The sequence below is a fragment of the Acinonyx jubatus genome, chromosome E4 (assembly GCF_027475565.1).
Source record: "Acinonyx jubatus isolate Ajub_Pintada_27869175 chromosome E4, VMU_Ajub_asm_v1.0, whole genome shotgun sequence".
Taxonomy (NCBI): domain Eukaryota; kingdom Metazoa; phylum Chordata; class Mammalia; order Carnivora; family Felidae; genus Acinonyx; species Acinonyx jubatus.
Window position 1 is genome coordinate 46,256,611 of NC_069395.1, and position 15,835 is coordinate 46,272,445.

The 15,835-nt window shown below is 36.0% G+C and overlaps 1 protein-coding gene across 25 annotated transcripts in view; it reads left to right on the top strand.

The window, feature by feature from the left end:
- Positions 1–15,835, top strand: part of HMCN1 (hemicentin 1) — a 703,321-nt gene that overhangs the window by 638,910 nt on the left and 48,576 nt on the right. For all 25 annotated transcript variants that reach the window (XM_053209695.1, XM_053209701.1, XM_053209691.1 and 22 more), the window contains 8 exons: positions 806–913; positions 1,569–1,706; positions 1,840–1,974; positions 5,285–5,554; positions 8,214–8,404; positions 12,424–12,637; positions 14,773–14,907; positions 15,294–15,484. In XM_053209695.1, the coding sequence (XP_053065670.1) occupies positions 806–913; positions 1,569–1,706; positions 1,840–1,974; positions 5,285–5,554; positions 8,214–8,404; positions 12,424–12,637; positions 14,773–14,907; positions 15,294–15,484 (1,382 nt within the window). The remainder of the gene's footprint in view (positions 1–805; positions 914–1,568; positions 1,707–1,839; positions 1,975–5,284; positions 5,555–8,213; positions 8,405–12,423; positions 12,638–14,772; positions 14,908–15,293; positions 15,485–15,835) is intronic.

Sequence of the window (15,835 nt, forward strand, 5' to 3'; positions counted from 1 at the left end):
AATAGAAATGAAGTACCCTTCAGCACAAAGTATTGTGTTAAGAGAACAGTTTGGAACTTTCTCAAAATATTAAACAGAGTTACCATATGACCCAGCAGCTCCATTCCTAGGAAATGAAAACATATGCCCACACAAAGACTTGTATGCAAATGTTCATACAGCATTATGCACAGTACACAAAGGAGAAACAATCCAAATGTCCACCAACTGGTGAATGAATAAACAAAATATGGATAATCCACACAATGAAATTCTATTTATCAATAAAATAGAGCAAAAAAAAATAGAGCAAAAATTGGCACATGCTACAACAGATGAAACTCACAAACTCTGCTCACAGCAAAGGTAATCGGACTCAAGCCATCTGTATGATTGCAAATGCATGAAATGTTCAGAAAGGGCAAATATACGGAGAATGTGAAGAGATTAGCGATTGCCTGGGGCTGGGGTTGGGAGTGAGACGTGACTGTAAATAGGATGAGATTTCTTTTTAGGGTAATAGGAATGTTCTAAAAATTAGATTGTGATAGTTGTGCCATGTAGCTGTAATTAAGCTAAAAATCATTGAAGTGTACATTTGATTGGGTGAATTTTATGGTTGTAAATTTTGCCTAAATGAAGTCATTAATAATGACCAAAAGGCACTGTGTTAGGCACTTCAGGGGATGCAAGTATGCATATAAGCCAAGCACCACTATGCTATAGGGACAAAAACACAAAATCAGAGAAACCTAGTTTATTGAACCAGAAAAATGGTTGCAGAAAAAAAGGACACACTGTGCATAAAAACTTTTTTTCTTTTTAGGAGCAATTGAAATGTCTGCCACTCAGTTCACCCATGCTGGAAGATACACTTGTGTTGCCAGGAATGCAGCTGGTTCTGCACATCGACATGTGACCCTTCATGTCCAGGGTATGAAGGTTACTTTTCATTAAAAGCTTGTTGTTTTTTCTTCAAGCCATGTTTATTCTTGAAGGGATGGATGTACTCTCTAGAGTTATGAAACCTGGTAATATCTTGGGAATATGAAAGATTGATAGGTACTAGTCAAAAGACTAAAAAAAAAAAAAACAAAACCTACAGATGACAAACCACACAGAACAACCCCTAAGTTATTTTTTTCTTGAATTGCTGTAATCTGTTCCTGCTTCTAGTCTTTTTGTTTTTTAATGTTTTATTTACTTTTAAAAGAGACAGAGAGAGAGTGAGAGCAAGTAGGGAGGTGCAGAGAGGGAGGGAACAGGGGATCTGAAGCAGTCTCCATACTGACAGCAGAGAGCCCGATGTGGGGCTCGAACTCACAAACCATGAGATAATTACCTGAGATCATGACCTGGCTCAACCAACTGAGCCACCCAGGCGCCCCTGCTTCTAGTCTTCTAATGGAAACTGCCTACAGTTGCAAGACTCAAAAAAATGTAATACAGTCAATATTTTCTTCTCCCTAGCACAATCAGATCACTAAAAATTTGGAAATATGAATCTGGGCATGTTTAACCCCTGGCTACTTTAGATGTTCCTGCCACTAACTGGTGCCATTGCTTTCTCTGTTGATTGGTTCTTACAGAGCCTCCAGTCATTCAGCCTCAGCCAAGTGAACTAGACGTCATTGTAAACAATCCAATTTTATTACCGTGTGAGGCAACAGGGACACCCAGTCCTTTCATTACTTGGCAAAAAGAAGGCATCAATGTCATCGCTTCAGGTACCTACCAGTGTTTCTATCAAGAAAATCACAAAAAACCAGTGTGTTATAATTCAGAAGTCAGTATTATCTTTTAATGAAAAGAATTTTTAATAAAAGTTATTTTTACCCTGCTTTCACAATTGCAATGCAGGCAAAAGTCATGCAGTTCTTCCTAGTGGCGGCTTGCAGATCTCCAGAGCCGTCAGAGAAGATGCTGGCACTTACCTGTGTGTGGCTCAGAATCCAGCTGGTACAGCCTTAGGCAAAATCAAATTAAATGTTCAAGGTACCTAAATAATTCATCTCTATGTCTTCATTGCAAAGATGCTTGTAACGATGGATGCCACATTTCATTTATCTAAAATAATGATGCTGCCATAGTTGTCAACATTCTGAGTTTACATTATACAATGCGTTTTTCTGTCACTCTTATGAAGGAGAAAAGTTAATGTTTGGGGATTTGGGGGGAGGGTCATTGTTTGTGTAAGAAAACTGAGGCATCTCAGAGTAATTTTGGACTTCTACAAACTTCCATTTGGTACTCTATTTCATTGTGGCACATAATTAAAGTGATTTTTAAAACCATTCTCTCCAAAATACTGCATTGGATACATTATGAAACACTACATTGTAATACCCACTCCAAAAACAAATCATAATTTTTCAAGTCATAAATAAAAAATCATGAAACAAAAAAATCATAATTACAGTTAAGCAATTTGACAGGCAAAAATTATTCTGTAGACAAAGCAGGGGTTTTTTTCACATTTAACTGTTATCTTCTGAACACAATATTCATATTTGCATACATTGTTTTTGTGAGTGAAGAAGACACCTGGAGGCAAGTTCTGAGCTACTGAATTTGCATTAGCTGATTTTGAATTTCCTTATAGTATGATTTTCCTATGATGAGTTAATGACTACAGTAAAGCCCACCTAACTGCACATCATAAATCTAATTTCTTTATATTTTTCAACATTTTCTCAATAAATATTTATTGGAATAATAAGTGGAAATACATTAAACATTACAGACATGATGCTTCCCTTATAGTGTGGAAAAGGGAAAAAAACTAAACTACCAAATAAATAATTATAAGTTCTGACGTGTTAAGCAGAAAAAAAAAAGGCTGAGATGGAATCATGGGGAAACGTAGGGACCACCTTACCTTAGTGGCTAAAGTGGGCTCTAAGAAGCACCCTTCTCTGAAGGGGTACCATTTAAGCTGAGACCTGAATGATGAGCTAGGATGAGCCGTGCAAAAGCGGCAGAGTGTCCCCAGGAGAGAGGGCAGCATGTGCAATGGCCCCAAGGGAGGAAAGAGTAAGAAAAGAAGCATGCCAGTGTGGTGGAGAGCAGTGAAGAAGGAGAAGGCTGGCAAAATGGAAAGGAAGTCCGAAAAGAAGGCAGGCCAATGCATGGAAGGTCAGAGGGACCACACAAAGGTTGTACTTCCTTCTCTATGCAGTGGGAAGCCTTCTAAGGGTTTAACCATGTTGGTTATCTGGCTTTAGGAAGATCTCTTTTGACGTTGTGTAGGTATTGGTTTAGAGAAGGGGCAAGGCTAGAGCTGGAGGAACTCTTTGGGTCCTCCAGGCACCATGTTACAGGCTGGGAGTGACAGCAGCTATGTAAATTGCAGGGGTAAATGAAAAAAGTGATGGATAAGATATTTTTGGAGATGTAACTGCCAGGATGGCTGATGAATCAGATTTTGGAGGTTAGGAAAAGAGAAGAATTAATGATGTTTCCTGGACTTTGGGCTTGAGCTAGTGAGTGGATGATAGTGCCATGGGGAGGTGCAAGGAGAGGAACAGGTTTTAGAGGAAGGAAGACATGATTCCTGATTGATCCTGTTAGAGGTGGGAAACTATTAGAAATCCAAGTGGATATATCAAATTGAATTGAATATTTATGGATCCAGAGCTCGAGAGGTATAGTATAAGATATAAATTTGGAAGTAATCGGTGTATTTCAGCCCACAAGACTGGATCAGAATTTGGACAGAAAAGAACTAAAAACAAAGACCCAGTACTGTGCATTGTTTAAGAAACAGTCTGAGGAAAGAGAGGATGCTAGAAAAGAATACAAAGGTGCAGGCAGAGATGTTGGAGGAAAGCCGTATGAAAACTAGGAGAGGAGATCATTTCAAGAAGGGAGTGGACAATTTGTTGAGTGTGAGTGAGAGGTCAGTTGGGATAAGGACCAATAAATATTCATTGGTTTTGGCAACATGGAGATCATGGAAAGAACAGTTCCATATAGGAGGGTTTTTTTCCTTCACTAATTGATTAAAATTGATTAAAATCTGAGCAGTTATGGGACAAAGAAACACAGTAGGTGATTAATGGCATTTCAACATTTCAAAAGCAACCAGAAATAACTGCATGCTTTAGAGGCATGAAGATTCTGAACCAAATCTCTCTTCTTGCAGAAACAGTATATAATGGCAAATACAAGCCCAACCAAATAATGTTGGCTGATATAAATGATTTTAATATGGTTATTTGTATTTTTTCACAACTTGTTGATTTTATTTTACTCATCACCAGTAGTGTATCTTAAAATCTGTTCTCTATGTGGTTGACCACATCTCCATATCCTCTGGAGATACAGCAGATAGTTCTAGGTCTCCGGGACTTGCTATGCACAGAGTGTTGCCTGGATCAGTGGATCTCTGAGATCTCATTTGTGATTCCACTACACATTCTGAATATGGTAACAGTGAATACTGTTGGCTTTGTTTCTCTCTTCAACTTTCTTGAATGGGTAGTAGTTTTTGTTGTTTGTGGGTTTTGTCTGCACATGCTTAAAAGGATATTTTTACTGTCATTGTCCTCGGCACTTTGTCACTTCTCTGGACTTTCAGTGACACGGGTGGGTCATCCTCTCCTTTCTTTCCTGTGTACTTGTGACTAGTTTTTCCTCCTTTGTGTTTGATTGCTCTCTCACAATTATTTAATATTTCTTTGAGGCTCAACAAAAGATCCAGGCCAATCCCTAAATGGTAATCAACCTACTGTAATCACTAGGAAGAGAATTCCTTATCATAAGCTCTTCCATAGCTTTCTGAAAAAGTGGGAATAGTTTTATCTGTATAATTCTTTTCCATGATCTATTCATTTATTTATTCAGTCATTCAAACAGTACTTTGTTAAATGTGGCCACTGTATTTGAGACACTAACCACTGTAGGAAATATTTGAGTAAAAGTATCTCTCAGCAGTGGAATGATTTTTAAACCTTGAAGGGGTCTATTCTGAAAGTTTAGATAGCTGAAGTGAATCACATAATACAGTATGTTAAAGAAAATGCCTCTGTTGACACAACCTAAATTTTCTATTTTCTAGGCATGTAGTATCAGGAACATATATTTATGCCCTCATTTAAAGTCGATTATCATTTACATTTATTAACTGTGTAGAGAATAATTTTCTGAAAGTGGCTCAAAGAATTTTCTTTGCCAATGAAAACAGTGTAGTGATCCTTCAATGATAATACGGTAAAGTCGGGATTTTGTTTCTTTTCAGTGTGACTTCACTTTGCTGGAGTAATACCCTAGTGTATGCTTTTAAGATAAACTTTGTATCTTTTAGTTCCTCCAGTCATTAGCCCCCATCCAAAGGAATATACCACTGCTGTGGATAAACCCATCTCCCTACCATGTGAGGCAGATGGCCTCCCACCACCTGATATTACCTGGCATAAAGATGGGCATGCAGTTATGGAATCAGTCCGCCAACGCATCCTCAGCTCTGGGGCCCTGCAGATAGCATTTGCCCAGCCTGATGATGCTGGCCAGTACACGTGCATGGCAGCTAACGTGGCAGGATCAAGCAGCACGAGCGCCAAGCTCACTGTCCATGGTAGGTTGTTTGACATTATTTCAATCTGCTACATTGCCGTGGCAAAGAGAAAAGACCACCAAGAAAAGATAGGGTGAAAGTCAAAGCCATGCAAAACCCGTAATCCAAAGTGGTGTGTGTTTGTGTGTGTGTGTGTGTGTGTGTGTGTGTGTGTGTGGTTGTGTAGGTACACTTACCTTTCTAATATGTAGGCTCTGGTTATTTGTGTGGGCAAAAGAAAAGCTGTGATTATATGTGTGTGAGAAAGATTTCCTTAAGATAGCCAAAATAATTAATGTGTTGCCAGTAATCCCCTCATTTTATGCTTATTGGGATTTATACTTTGGCTACTGATACTATTTATGGGATCCATTTGTGTTTTGTGATTATTCTGCTTTACTTCTCAAGTTGCAAATGATATTGACTCAGAACTAACCACCATGTGAGATACATTATAAATATAGTATGAACCTAATGAGAGTTGGAAATCTATTTGATTCATTATTTTAAAGTAGCAAAATATTTACAAGTATATTTTTATAATAGAAAAAAAATCTTTCTTTGTATTCAGACAACTAACAAAATATCTAAGGATCAGCATTGAAATATTTTACTTGTTAATGTATTTTAAACTAAAGATAGACCACCTATTGATATCAATGTTAGGAAACAAACTCTTTTCAACTGCTGTTTTTAGAGGTAATTATTATAATGGTGAGTTTCTGCTTTTTTCTTCTTTAAAAAAAATTTGTGAAAGCTGTTTTTTATCTTTCAGGTGTATTTGAATTTTCTACAACTTCAGCATTAAAGTGGTGATTTCAAATAGACACATTTTTAATTGAATAAATAAATAAATAAATAATAGCCCAAATTTTTAAATCCGCATTTCTGAGTTTTTTAAATACTCCCACTGGTTTATACCTGCTTTCAGTTAATATAACTGAACTAATCAACACACATTAGTTCTTTAGCTTCAAATAAATAATAGTTCTCCTTCTTAAATATTTGTAGAAAATTTACCAAAATTGACTATATACTAAACAATAAAACAGTCATTAATATGATTTGAAAATAAGGCCACAATTCCTGCCCACAATGCAATAAAGCTAGAAACATGTAAAAATCTTTTAATGCCAAAACATCAACCCCAGGCAAATTTAAAATAACATTCCAGTTAACAAGCAGGTCAAAGAATATGTTTTTATTTTCATGTTATTTAGAAAATAATAAACATAAGGAGTCTATATATCAAAATGTATGGTGTGTAGGCCAGGGTTAAAATCAAATATAAAATCATAGCCTTAACATTTTCATTTTGAAAAAGAATGAATTGAAGTAAATATACTAACGTTGCAACTTTGTAACCACAAGCAAACTTGAAATATCAACCCCTAGGAAACCAGGATAAAGGGGCTAATAAAAATACAGTATAAATTAATTAAAAATGAATCAAATATTTACGATGTTCCATTCAGCAAAATGCATTTTTGTTTTCCCTATTATCTATGTTTGTGCATATAATCATTCATATAAGATTTATATATTTACTCATATAATCAAAAAATAATTTTTGCTGAATACAACTTTTGTCCTGTCACTTTTTAAAATGCCATTAAAATTAATCTATTTCTGATATGTTGGAATAATTCCAAAATTCATTGGGGGGGGTGTATTTTTACTTTTTGAGCCAAGTATTCTTAATACTTTTATTTTTTAAATATATGAAATTTATTGTCAAATTGGTTTCCATACAACACCCAGTGCTCATCCCAAAATATGCCCTCTTCAGTACCCATCACCTATCCCCCCTCCCTCCACCCCCCCATCAGCCCTGAGTTTGTTCTCAGTTTTTAAGAGTCTCTTATGCTTTGGCTCTCTCCCACTCTAACCTCTTTTTTTTTTCCTTCCCCTCCCCCATGGGTTCCTGTTAAGTTTCTCAGGATCCACATACTTTTAAAGCCTTTTCTTTAGAAGTAAATGTCATAGTTCCAAGTCCCCTAAGGTATTTGTTAGTACACAAAATAGTCAATTGATCTTTCTGTATTGCCTAAATTCCAGTTCAAAGTAATTTGAGGAATAGGAAGTATTTGCACAGAATTCTGAAATCACTATAAAAATTTCCTCTGTGACAGTATAAAAGCTGAATTGTCTTGACCTGGGTTTACTTGCAATTGTTGAAACACATGTGAAATACTGCAATAAATTTTTTTTCTGTAGCACTTCGTGACATTCAGTATGGGGGGAGTGTTTTACGGTGTTTCAACTGGTGACTTTTATTAATGTGTTCTCATGATATGTCTGTGATACAAATCCAGTAATTATCCAATCATGGATGCATTTTGAGGTTTTGTTGCTCTAGTTTGTTTGTTTTACTTCACTGCAATAAGAGTAAGAAACTTAAGAAAAACTTCAGAAGCCAAATAAAAGCTAAAGATTCCTAATCTAGTTCTATGTCACTTGTTCAGAAACTGATTTCGAATATATTCAACAAGTTCAAATCCCTTAAAGTTTTTGCTGTAGGCATCTTTCATGATAACAAACAATGTCTTAATAGACTTTATTTTACTACTTGCGGCAAAATGATCCCCAAAAGAGTCTTTTGTGTGCTGATTTTCAGTGTGAATAAGGATACTGTTGAATTCAACATCATGAATGACTATCTTTTTTAAACTCTTCATAGTACCACCTAGAATCCGAAGCACAGAAATACACTATATGGTCAATGAGAATTCACAAGCCATTCTTCCATGCGTGGCTGATGGAATCCCCACACCAGCAATCAACTGGAAAAAAGACGATGTTCTTTTAACTAACTTATTAGGAAAGTATACTCTTGAGCCCTATGGAGAACTTATTCTGGAAAATGTTGTGGTAAGTTTAATAGATGTGAATGGATACATTAAACCGGATTAGTAATTCACCTTTTTTCTTTTCGTAGCTTAGCTGGGAAATATACTCTTTAATAACAAAAGAAAAATACTCTTACATATTCAGGCCAAAAAATGAATTTTATGCATGTTTCATTTTGTGGCCCAGGTCTAAGAATAATATTTAACAGATAGTAGGAACTCATAAATGACCTCCTTCTAAAATGATTTTATTTTTGTGGAAATCTATTTATCAGGAAAAATTCTAAGTGCCTCTGTTATATTCTGTGTTTGTAACCATGCATGGGAATGATTAGAAGAACAGAGATATAAGAATGTCTGATGTGTTATTAAGCAAATAATAAAAAGCAGTTTTTCTGTTCTTTTCAGGATTTTCAATAACCCTTTCTTATCATTGACAAGGAAACTAAAGTCTTAGAGATCCTACTATGCAAGCTGAGATGTTTGAATATTGTTAGGTGGCACTTAGCCAGTCTACAGAATAGTAGCTATGAGAAGTATCTTAGTTTTTCAGTGGTAGCCCACTTGAAGAATATTCTGCATATATGCATACTACATGACTTTTTAAAACATTTACTGTGTGGTTTGAGAGTATCAATACTTGGCACCAAATACGAAACAAATGTGAATCATTTTCAGAGCTTCTGTATATACCTTTTTATTCCTATTCATTACCCTTCAAAATGCCTAAGCCCCATTATAAAATCTTTGTGGAATTAAATTTGAACAGATTAAAATGACAAAATTGATCACATTAACTTTATAGTATAATTTCAGCCATTACTCAGACTCCTGGGATTACCACATAAATAATCCCAGTAATAGGCTGTGTCACTAAGTCCTAATTCAACCACATGTGCCAGCAAAAGTTGTATTTATTCAGATTTAAATTTCCATTAGTTATAAGATGTACCATTATTTTATGTACCACTAAGAAAGAAAAAAAATTCAGTTAAATAAACTAGAGAAGATCATCAATTCTTATGTATTTTTAATACCCTAGCTTCTGAGGTATTAACAGTTAAAAATGTGAATTTTAGAATTAATAAAATAAGGATAAATTTGTTAATGTAAGCTAGTGAATATCTTTTAATGGGGATTACCTCTAAGCTCAAGAATGTTGAATTTGGGCCTTCAATTTCATTTATAGACCTGAAGGAATTAAATGAGAAAGAAAAGGTTAGACTTTTAGTGGGATAATGACTCAGACACGTTAAAAAAATAACAATAAGGTAGTTTCTAAATACCAGATGAAGGACACAAATAATAACTAGAAATCTATTTGTGAATAGTATGTACACTTGATTTTTAAGTGCTTCACTTTTATAAATTCCTTGATTTTAAACTTGTCATAACCTGGGAATTTAAGGACAGCTAAATGATATGGAGGTGGAAAGACTTTTACAGGAAATATGACTTATTCCAGTTTGCCCTTTAAAAAAAAACAACAGTATGCAGCCAACCAAATTTAGATTGTACCTACAGTTAGTGATTACAGTTTTTATGCTACATTTCCAATCAATTCTTTAATGTTTCAGTGCAAAACAATATATACCCTTAAATATTTTAAAAATATTTTCAGGGCCGCCTGGATGGCTCAGTTGGTTAAGCGTCTGACTTCAGCTCAGGTCATGATCTCACGGTTGGTGGGTTTGAGCCCTGTGTCGAGCTCTGTACTGACAGCTCAGAGTCTGGAGCCTCCTTCAGATTCTATGTCTCCCTCTCTCTGCCCCTCCCCTACTCGCACTCTTTCTCTTTCAAAAATAAATTAACGTTAAAATTTTTTTTAATATTTTTAAATGTTTATTTTTGAGTGCACACATGTACGTGCAAGTGGGAGAAGGGCAGAAAGAGAATTCCAAGCAGAGAGAGAGAGGGAGACAGATAGAATCCCAAGCAGGTTCTGTGCTGTCAGTGCAGAGCCCAACAAAGGGCTCGATCTCACGAACCATGAGATCATGACCTTAACTGAAATCAAGAGTGGGACACTTAACTGACCGAGCCACCAGAGTGCCCCTCTTAAATGTTTTAAAAGATAAGGAAAAAGTCTACCATGGGCCTTAATGCACTCAGAAGCATTCAATCATCAATTCAACAAATATTTACTGAATAGCTTCTCTGTTTAGGCACTGGTAATACATCAGGAAACAAAAGACTAAAAGATCCTTGCCTTCATGCAATTTATGTCTAGAGAAGCAAGATAGACAATTAAAATAATAAACAATATACATAGAAGAAAATAAGTATTATGAAAAATAGAAGAACAAGGTATAAGGGATCAGAGTTTGGAGGGGTACTAGTTATAGTTTTAAATAGGAGAATCAGAGTAAATCTCCTTTGGGAAGGGAACATTTGAAAAAACTTGAAGTGAGTTAGCCAAGCCAATATCTGGGGGAAGAGCATCACAAGCAGATAAAACTGGGATGTTCCTCCCTCAAATATCTGGAAGAAACATAAGGTGGGAACATGCCTGATACATTGGAGGAACAGGAGACCAGTAAAAGCAAAGAAGAACAAAGAAGAAAGATATGAAAAAAAAAAATGGAGGCCAGATAATAGAGTGTCTCGTAGATTATAACAATTTTGTGTTTTACTTTGAATAAAGTAGAATCCATTGCAGGTTTTGAGACTGGGAGCAATGTTATTAAATGCCTCACGTTTTTGAATAGTACACTGGCGACTATAATAAGAATACATGGTAGGGAGGCAAGAGTGGAAGCAGAAAGACCTGTTGGGAAGATGGTTTGGAGTCAGATGAGATGGTTTAGAGTCAGATAAGAAATTCTGTTAGCCCACAAGAGGTGGGAAGTGGTTGGATTCTGCATATATTCTAGGATATCCTAGGGAGATTGCGAGTAGAGTGTGAAAAAGAAGAGTACAAGTGACTCAAATGTCTGAGAACAAAAGGCATTAGCAACTGGAAGGACAAAATAGCCATCAGCTGAGATGGTGAAAGGCTACAGGTGAAACAGGATGGTAAAAGGGAAATTGGGAGTTCAGTTTTGGACATGACTTTGAGATGTCTTTGGGACATACAAGCAGAGAGGTGAAATGGGAACTTCAATGTAATTGGACTTTGGAAGAAAGACGTGGGCTGCAAATACTCGTATACATCAGCATATGGGTGGCACTTAAAACCATGAGACCGGATGCACTAAGGAACCAAGTGCAAATAAGAAAAGAGGACCAAAGACTGAGCTCTCCCACATACCAACATAACAACATTAATGTTAAAGGAAAGCCATGAAAAGCTGAAAATGGAGCCACCAGTGAGGTGGGAAGGAAACTAGGAGAATGGGGTAGCCTGGTAGCCAAGTGAGGACATGGTTTAAAAGAAAAGGGGGTCAAAATTGTGTCAGATGTTGCCAGGACATCTAGTAAGATGAGTGTCAAGACCAGCCGGTGGATTTAGCAAGTGAAACTTCTGTTTCCTGTAATAATTTTGGGGGTCTTTGGTGCCACATTACCAAGAGAGCAGCTATGCTGTCAAGATGCTACCAGCCTTTGAAATTATTTGTTCTGGGTGATGGACATTGAGGAGGGCACTTACTGGGATGAGCACTAGGTGTTGTATGTAAGTGATGAATCACAGGAATCTACCCCTAAAACCAAGAGCACACTGTATATACTATATGTTAGCCGACTTGACAATAAATTATATTAAAAAAGAAAGAATGAAATTATTTGTTCTTTATCTGTAGTTTGCGGAGTATCAGTACTCTTGATGTTTAGTAAACTTTAGAACTTCTGTACAGTTTTCTGAGGTCTTATTACTGTAAAATGCTGTAGTTCTGTAAGGTATGGGCTTTTGTTTAAACTCTTACACATTTTAAATTATGTTGTGCAAAAGCTAGCCAGATGGTTCAGACTACAAGATGGAAATTTAAACTGCCTTTAAATAAGAGTGCTCCTTTGGGAACCAAGCTATGCAATTTTATGTCCTTTATGTAATATGATGTAAGATTATGTAATCTTAAACACTATGATTTTTCTTTATTTAAGCCGGAGGATTCTGGCACCTATACCTGTGTTGCTAACAATGCTGCAGGTGAAGATACGCACATGGTCAGTGTGACGGTGCACGTTCTCCCCACTTTTACTGAACTTCCTGGAGATGTGTCTTTAAATAAAGGAGAACAGCTACGATTAAGCTGTAAAGCCACTGGGATTCCATTGCCCAAGTTAACATGGACCTTCAATAACAATATTATCCCAGGTTGGTAATTTAATTCTTAAGAAGTAAATAAATGCACCCATAAAGAACTCTGAAGCAATCTCCATTTCCTTTAGCTGTGGGAATTGATTGAAAAGTTACATGAAAAATTGATTGCTTTAAGTTCTGCAAAATATGTACCTTTGCCTGGATTTTATCCTATACCCAGTGTATATATGTTCTTTTTTCATTCTTTTGAAAGGATAAGGTAATCACAGGACCATATATTTTAGAATATTAGTAGATGTTTTTACCTAAAAATAATCTCCTTCCTCCCTGAGAAGACAATATGGTATACACAGGTACCTAAATTTGCCCTCGCTGGACCTCCTTCATCACTGATAAATGGATTAAGGTGGCACTGGTAGAGTGCTGAAGATTCACCTAATTTTACAGAGGAGAACTCTGCTTCTTGCTGTATGAATTAACATCGGTTAGCCTCTCTTATAATGTAGATCAGCTATGCAGAAATCCTTTAGTCACTATGTGCACTACATGTTAAGGTAGTGCCTGGAACCCCGGAGCACTGCTCTCTGGGAGGACAAGTGTTTCCTTATTTGTCAGACTTTGTCATCAGCACAAAGCATCATCAGTAATAAGAAGTGGTCATTTCCCAAAATTGAATTCTAAAATACTGCACTATTGGCATTTAATAAATGTCTTGCTAGAAAAGAAATAATAAGCTTGAGTTTTTCTGTTATAGAAGATTGATCTTAATGACTGAAATTCATCAACTATATTACCTTAATAATAATAGTATACCTCACTTAGGAAAAATAGAGTCTAAAAAAATAGTTTCCAACTGAGAGGGAGGCAAACCATAAAAGACTCTTAAATACAGAGAACAAACTGAGGGTTGATGGGGGTACTGGGCAAAAGGAGAAAATGGGTGATGGGCATTGAGGAGGGCACTTGTTGGGATGAGCACTGGGTGTTATATGTAAGCAATGAATCATGGGAATCCACTCCCGAAGCCAAGAACACACAGTATGCACTGTATGTTAACTAACTTGACAATAAATTATATTTAAAACATAAATTTATTTTTTAAAAATAAATGCAATTGGGGCGCCTGGGTGGCGCAGTCGGTTAAGCCCGACTTCAGCCAGGTCACGATCTCGCGGTCCGTGAGTTCGAGCCCCGCGTCAGGCTCTGGGCTGATGGCTTAGAGCCTGGAGCCTGTTTCCGATTCTGTGTCTCCCTCTCTCTCTGCCCCTCCCCCGTTCATGCTCTGTCTCTCTCTGTCCCAAAAATAAATAAACGTTGGAAAAAAAAATAATAAAATAAAAATAAATGCAATTTATCACTTAAAAAAAACCCACAACCTAATCAGTGCTGTTTTCTGACGGTATAATACTAATTTAGCTATTTAAATTTTTAAAGCTTAATTTTCCACTTAATATTCAGCAGAATGAAATCTTTTTGAAATAATTTGGGGGAAAGCATGCAAGGTAAACATACCTAAATAATTAGATATTGGCTGGTCTAATCAGAATCTTATTTAGTATCAGTTGTTTTAGGATTAGCATGTTTACCTTATACTCTATTCCAAATATTATAACTACCTTCATAAATATTTATATCATCACCATTTATGGAGAAGTTTAAATTATCACAAATTTAATCATGTTGTCATTATTACCTAACCAACATATGTTTTTCATGATTTCCCCTCTGACCTGCCAAGTCAGTTGAATTACAACTGAAAACATTTTCATGTTTTGATATAAAGTGTTTGGGAGGAAAAGTGGTGGTGAGATAAATGAAATGGAAAATGTCATATGTCTGAATGAAAGATTTTGAAACCTAGAGAGACGGTGAGCCAGATTTAGGCAATGCTTTGAGATGAAAGGTGTACTTTAAATCTAAAATAATTTTAAAGGATGTTTGTTTTCATTCTCTTTTCCTGTCCCTTCTGCTGTTTTTTTTTCATTCTTCAAACAAGTGTCTATAGACCTAGCCAATAGCTCAGAGGAATAAATCTGTGGAAAAGGCTTTCTTCTCCAATGTCATGATGAGATCTCTGGTTCAATTGCTGACCAGCTCATAAATCCAACCTGCAAAATATTGAGCTGTTGTGATTCTTTTCCTAGGTTACTTAGAGGCATTTATGTCGTTTCCTAACTTGTTTCTCTCAGCCCACTTTGACAGTGTTAATGGACACAGTGAACTTGTTATTGAAAGAGTGTCAAAAGAGGATTCGGGTACTTACGTGTGCACCGCAGAGAACAGTGTTGGTTTTGTGAAGGCAATAGGATTTGTTTATGTGAAAGGTAGGTAAGCATGCTCTATTTTTAGTTTATCACTTATTTACAAAGAATAGTTTGCATTTTGCTTGCTTATATAACTTCAGTTTATTAAATCCATCTAGTCCTATTTCACAGATGTGCACATTCCTAAGAAATAAAAAATTATCAACGTTCAATTCAAAAGTAGGTAAGCAAAGAGATCATTTGGTACAAAATGGAATCACCTGCTTAGATTATTGAAACTAACAAAATTATCTGGTTGATTAGCATGAGCAGTTGATTTTGGAAAATTCATGGTGTTCAAAAGTGGCTTTTCCCTTCTTCACTATCTTTCTAAATAGGTCAAAATCACAAATAAATTATCAGAGCTTCCTTTTACTTATAATTAATTATCTGTTGTTATTTCCCAGAACCTCCAGTCTTCAAAGGTGATTACCCTTCTAATTGGATTGAGCCGCTTGGTGGTAATGCAGTCTTGAATTGTGAAGTGAAAGGAGACCCTGCCCCTACCATCCAATGGAGCAGAAGAGGAGTGGATATTGAAATTAACCACAGAATCCGTCAACTTCTCAATGGCTCCTTGGCCATTTATGGCACTGTAGTAAGTCACGCTGAAATCGTTGATGTGCACTTTAACTGCCACAATTAATCCCTCTCTGTAGGTGCCATGAAAGGAAAAAGTTCCTCTTGCATTCCTATTTAAATCATAAAATCTGAATCAATGGGTTTTTATAAAAAACTGAAACATGGTTCAAATTGATTATTTTTAGACTTTTCACAGAAATATAAGCAATAAAATAATTTTGCTTTGTTCCCAATCACTGATCCATTATTATTTAGCATCATTAGATAACTTCCTCAAATCTGTTTCAGAACACAGAAATTGAAGAATTACAAACATAACTACAAGTAAAATATAGGATAACTTTCATCTCTAAGGCCAATAACTATA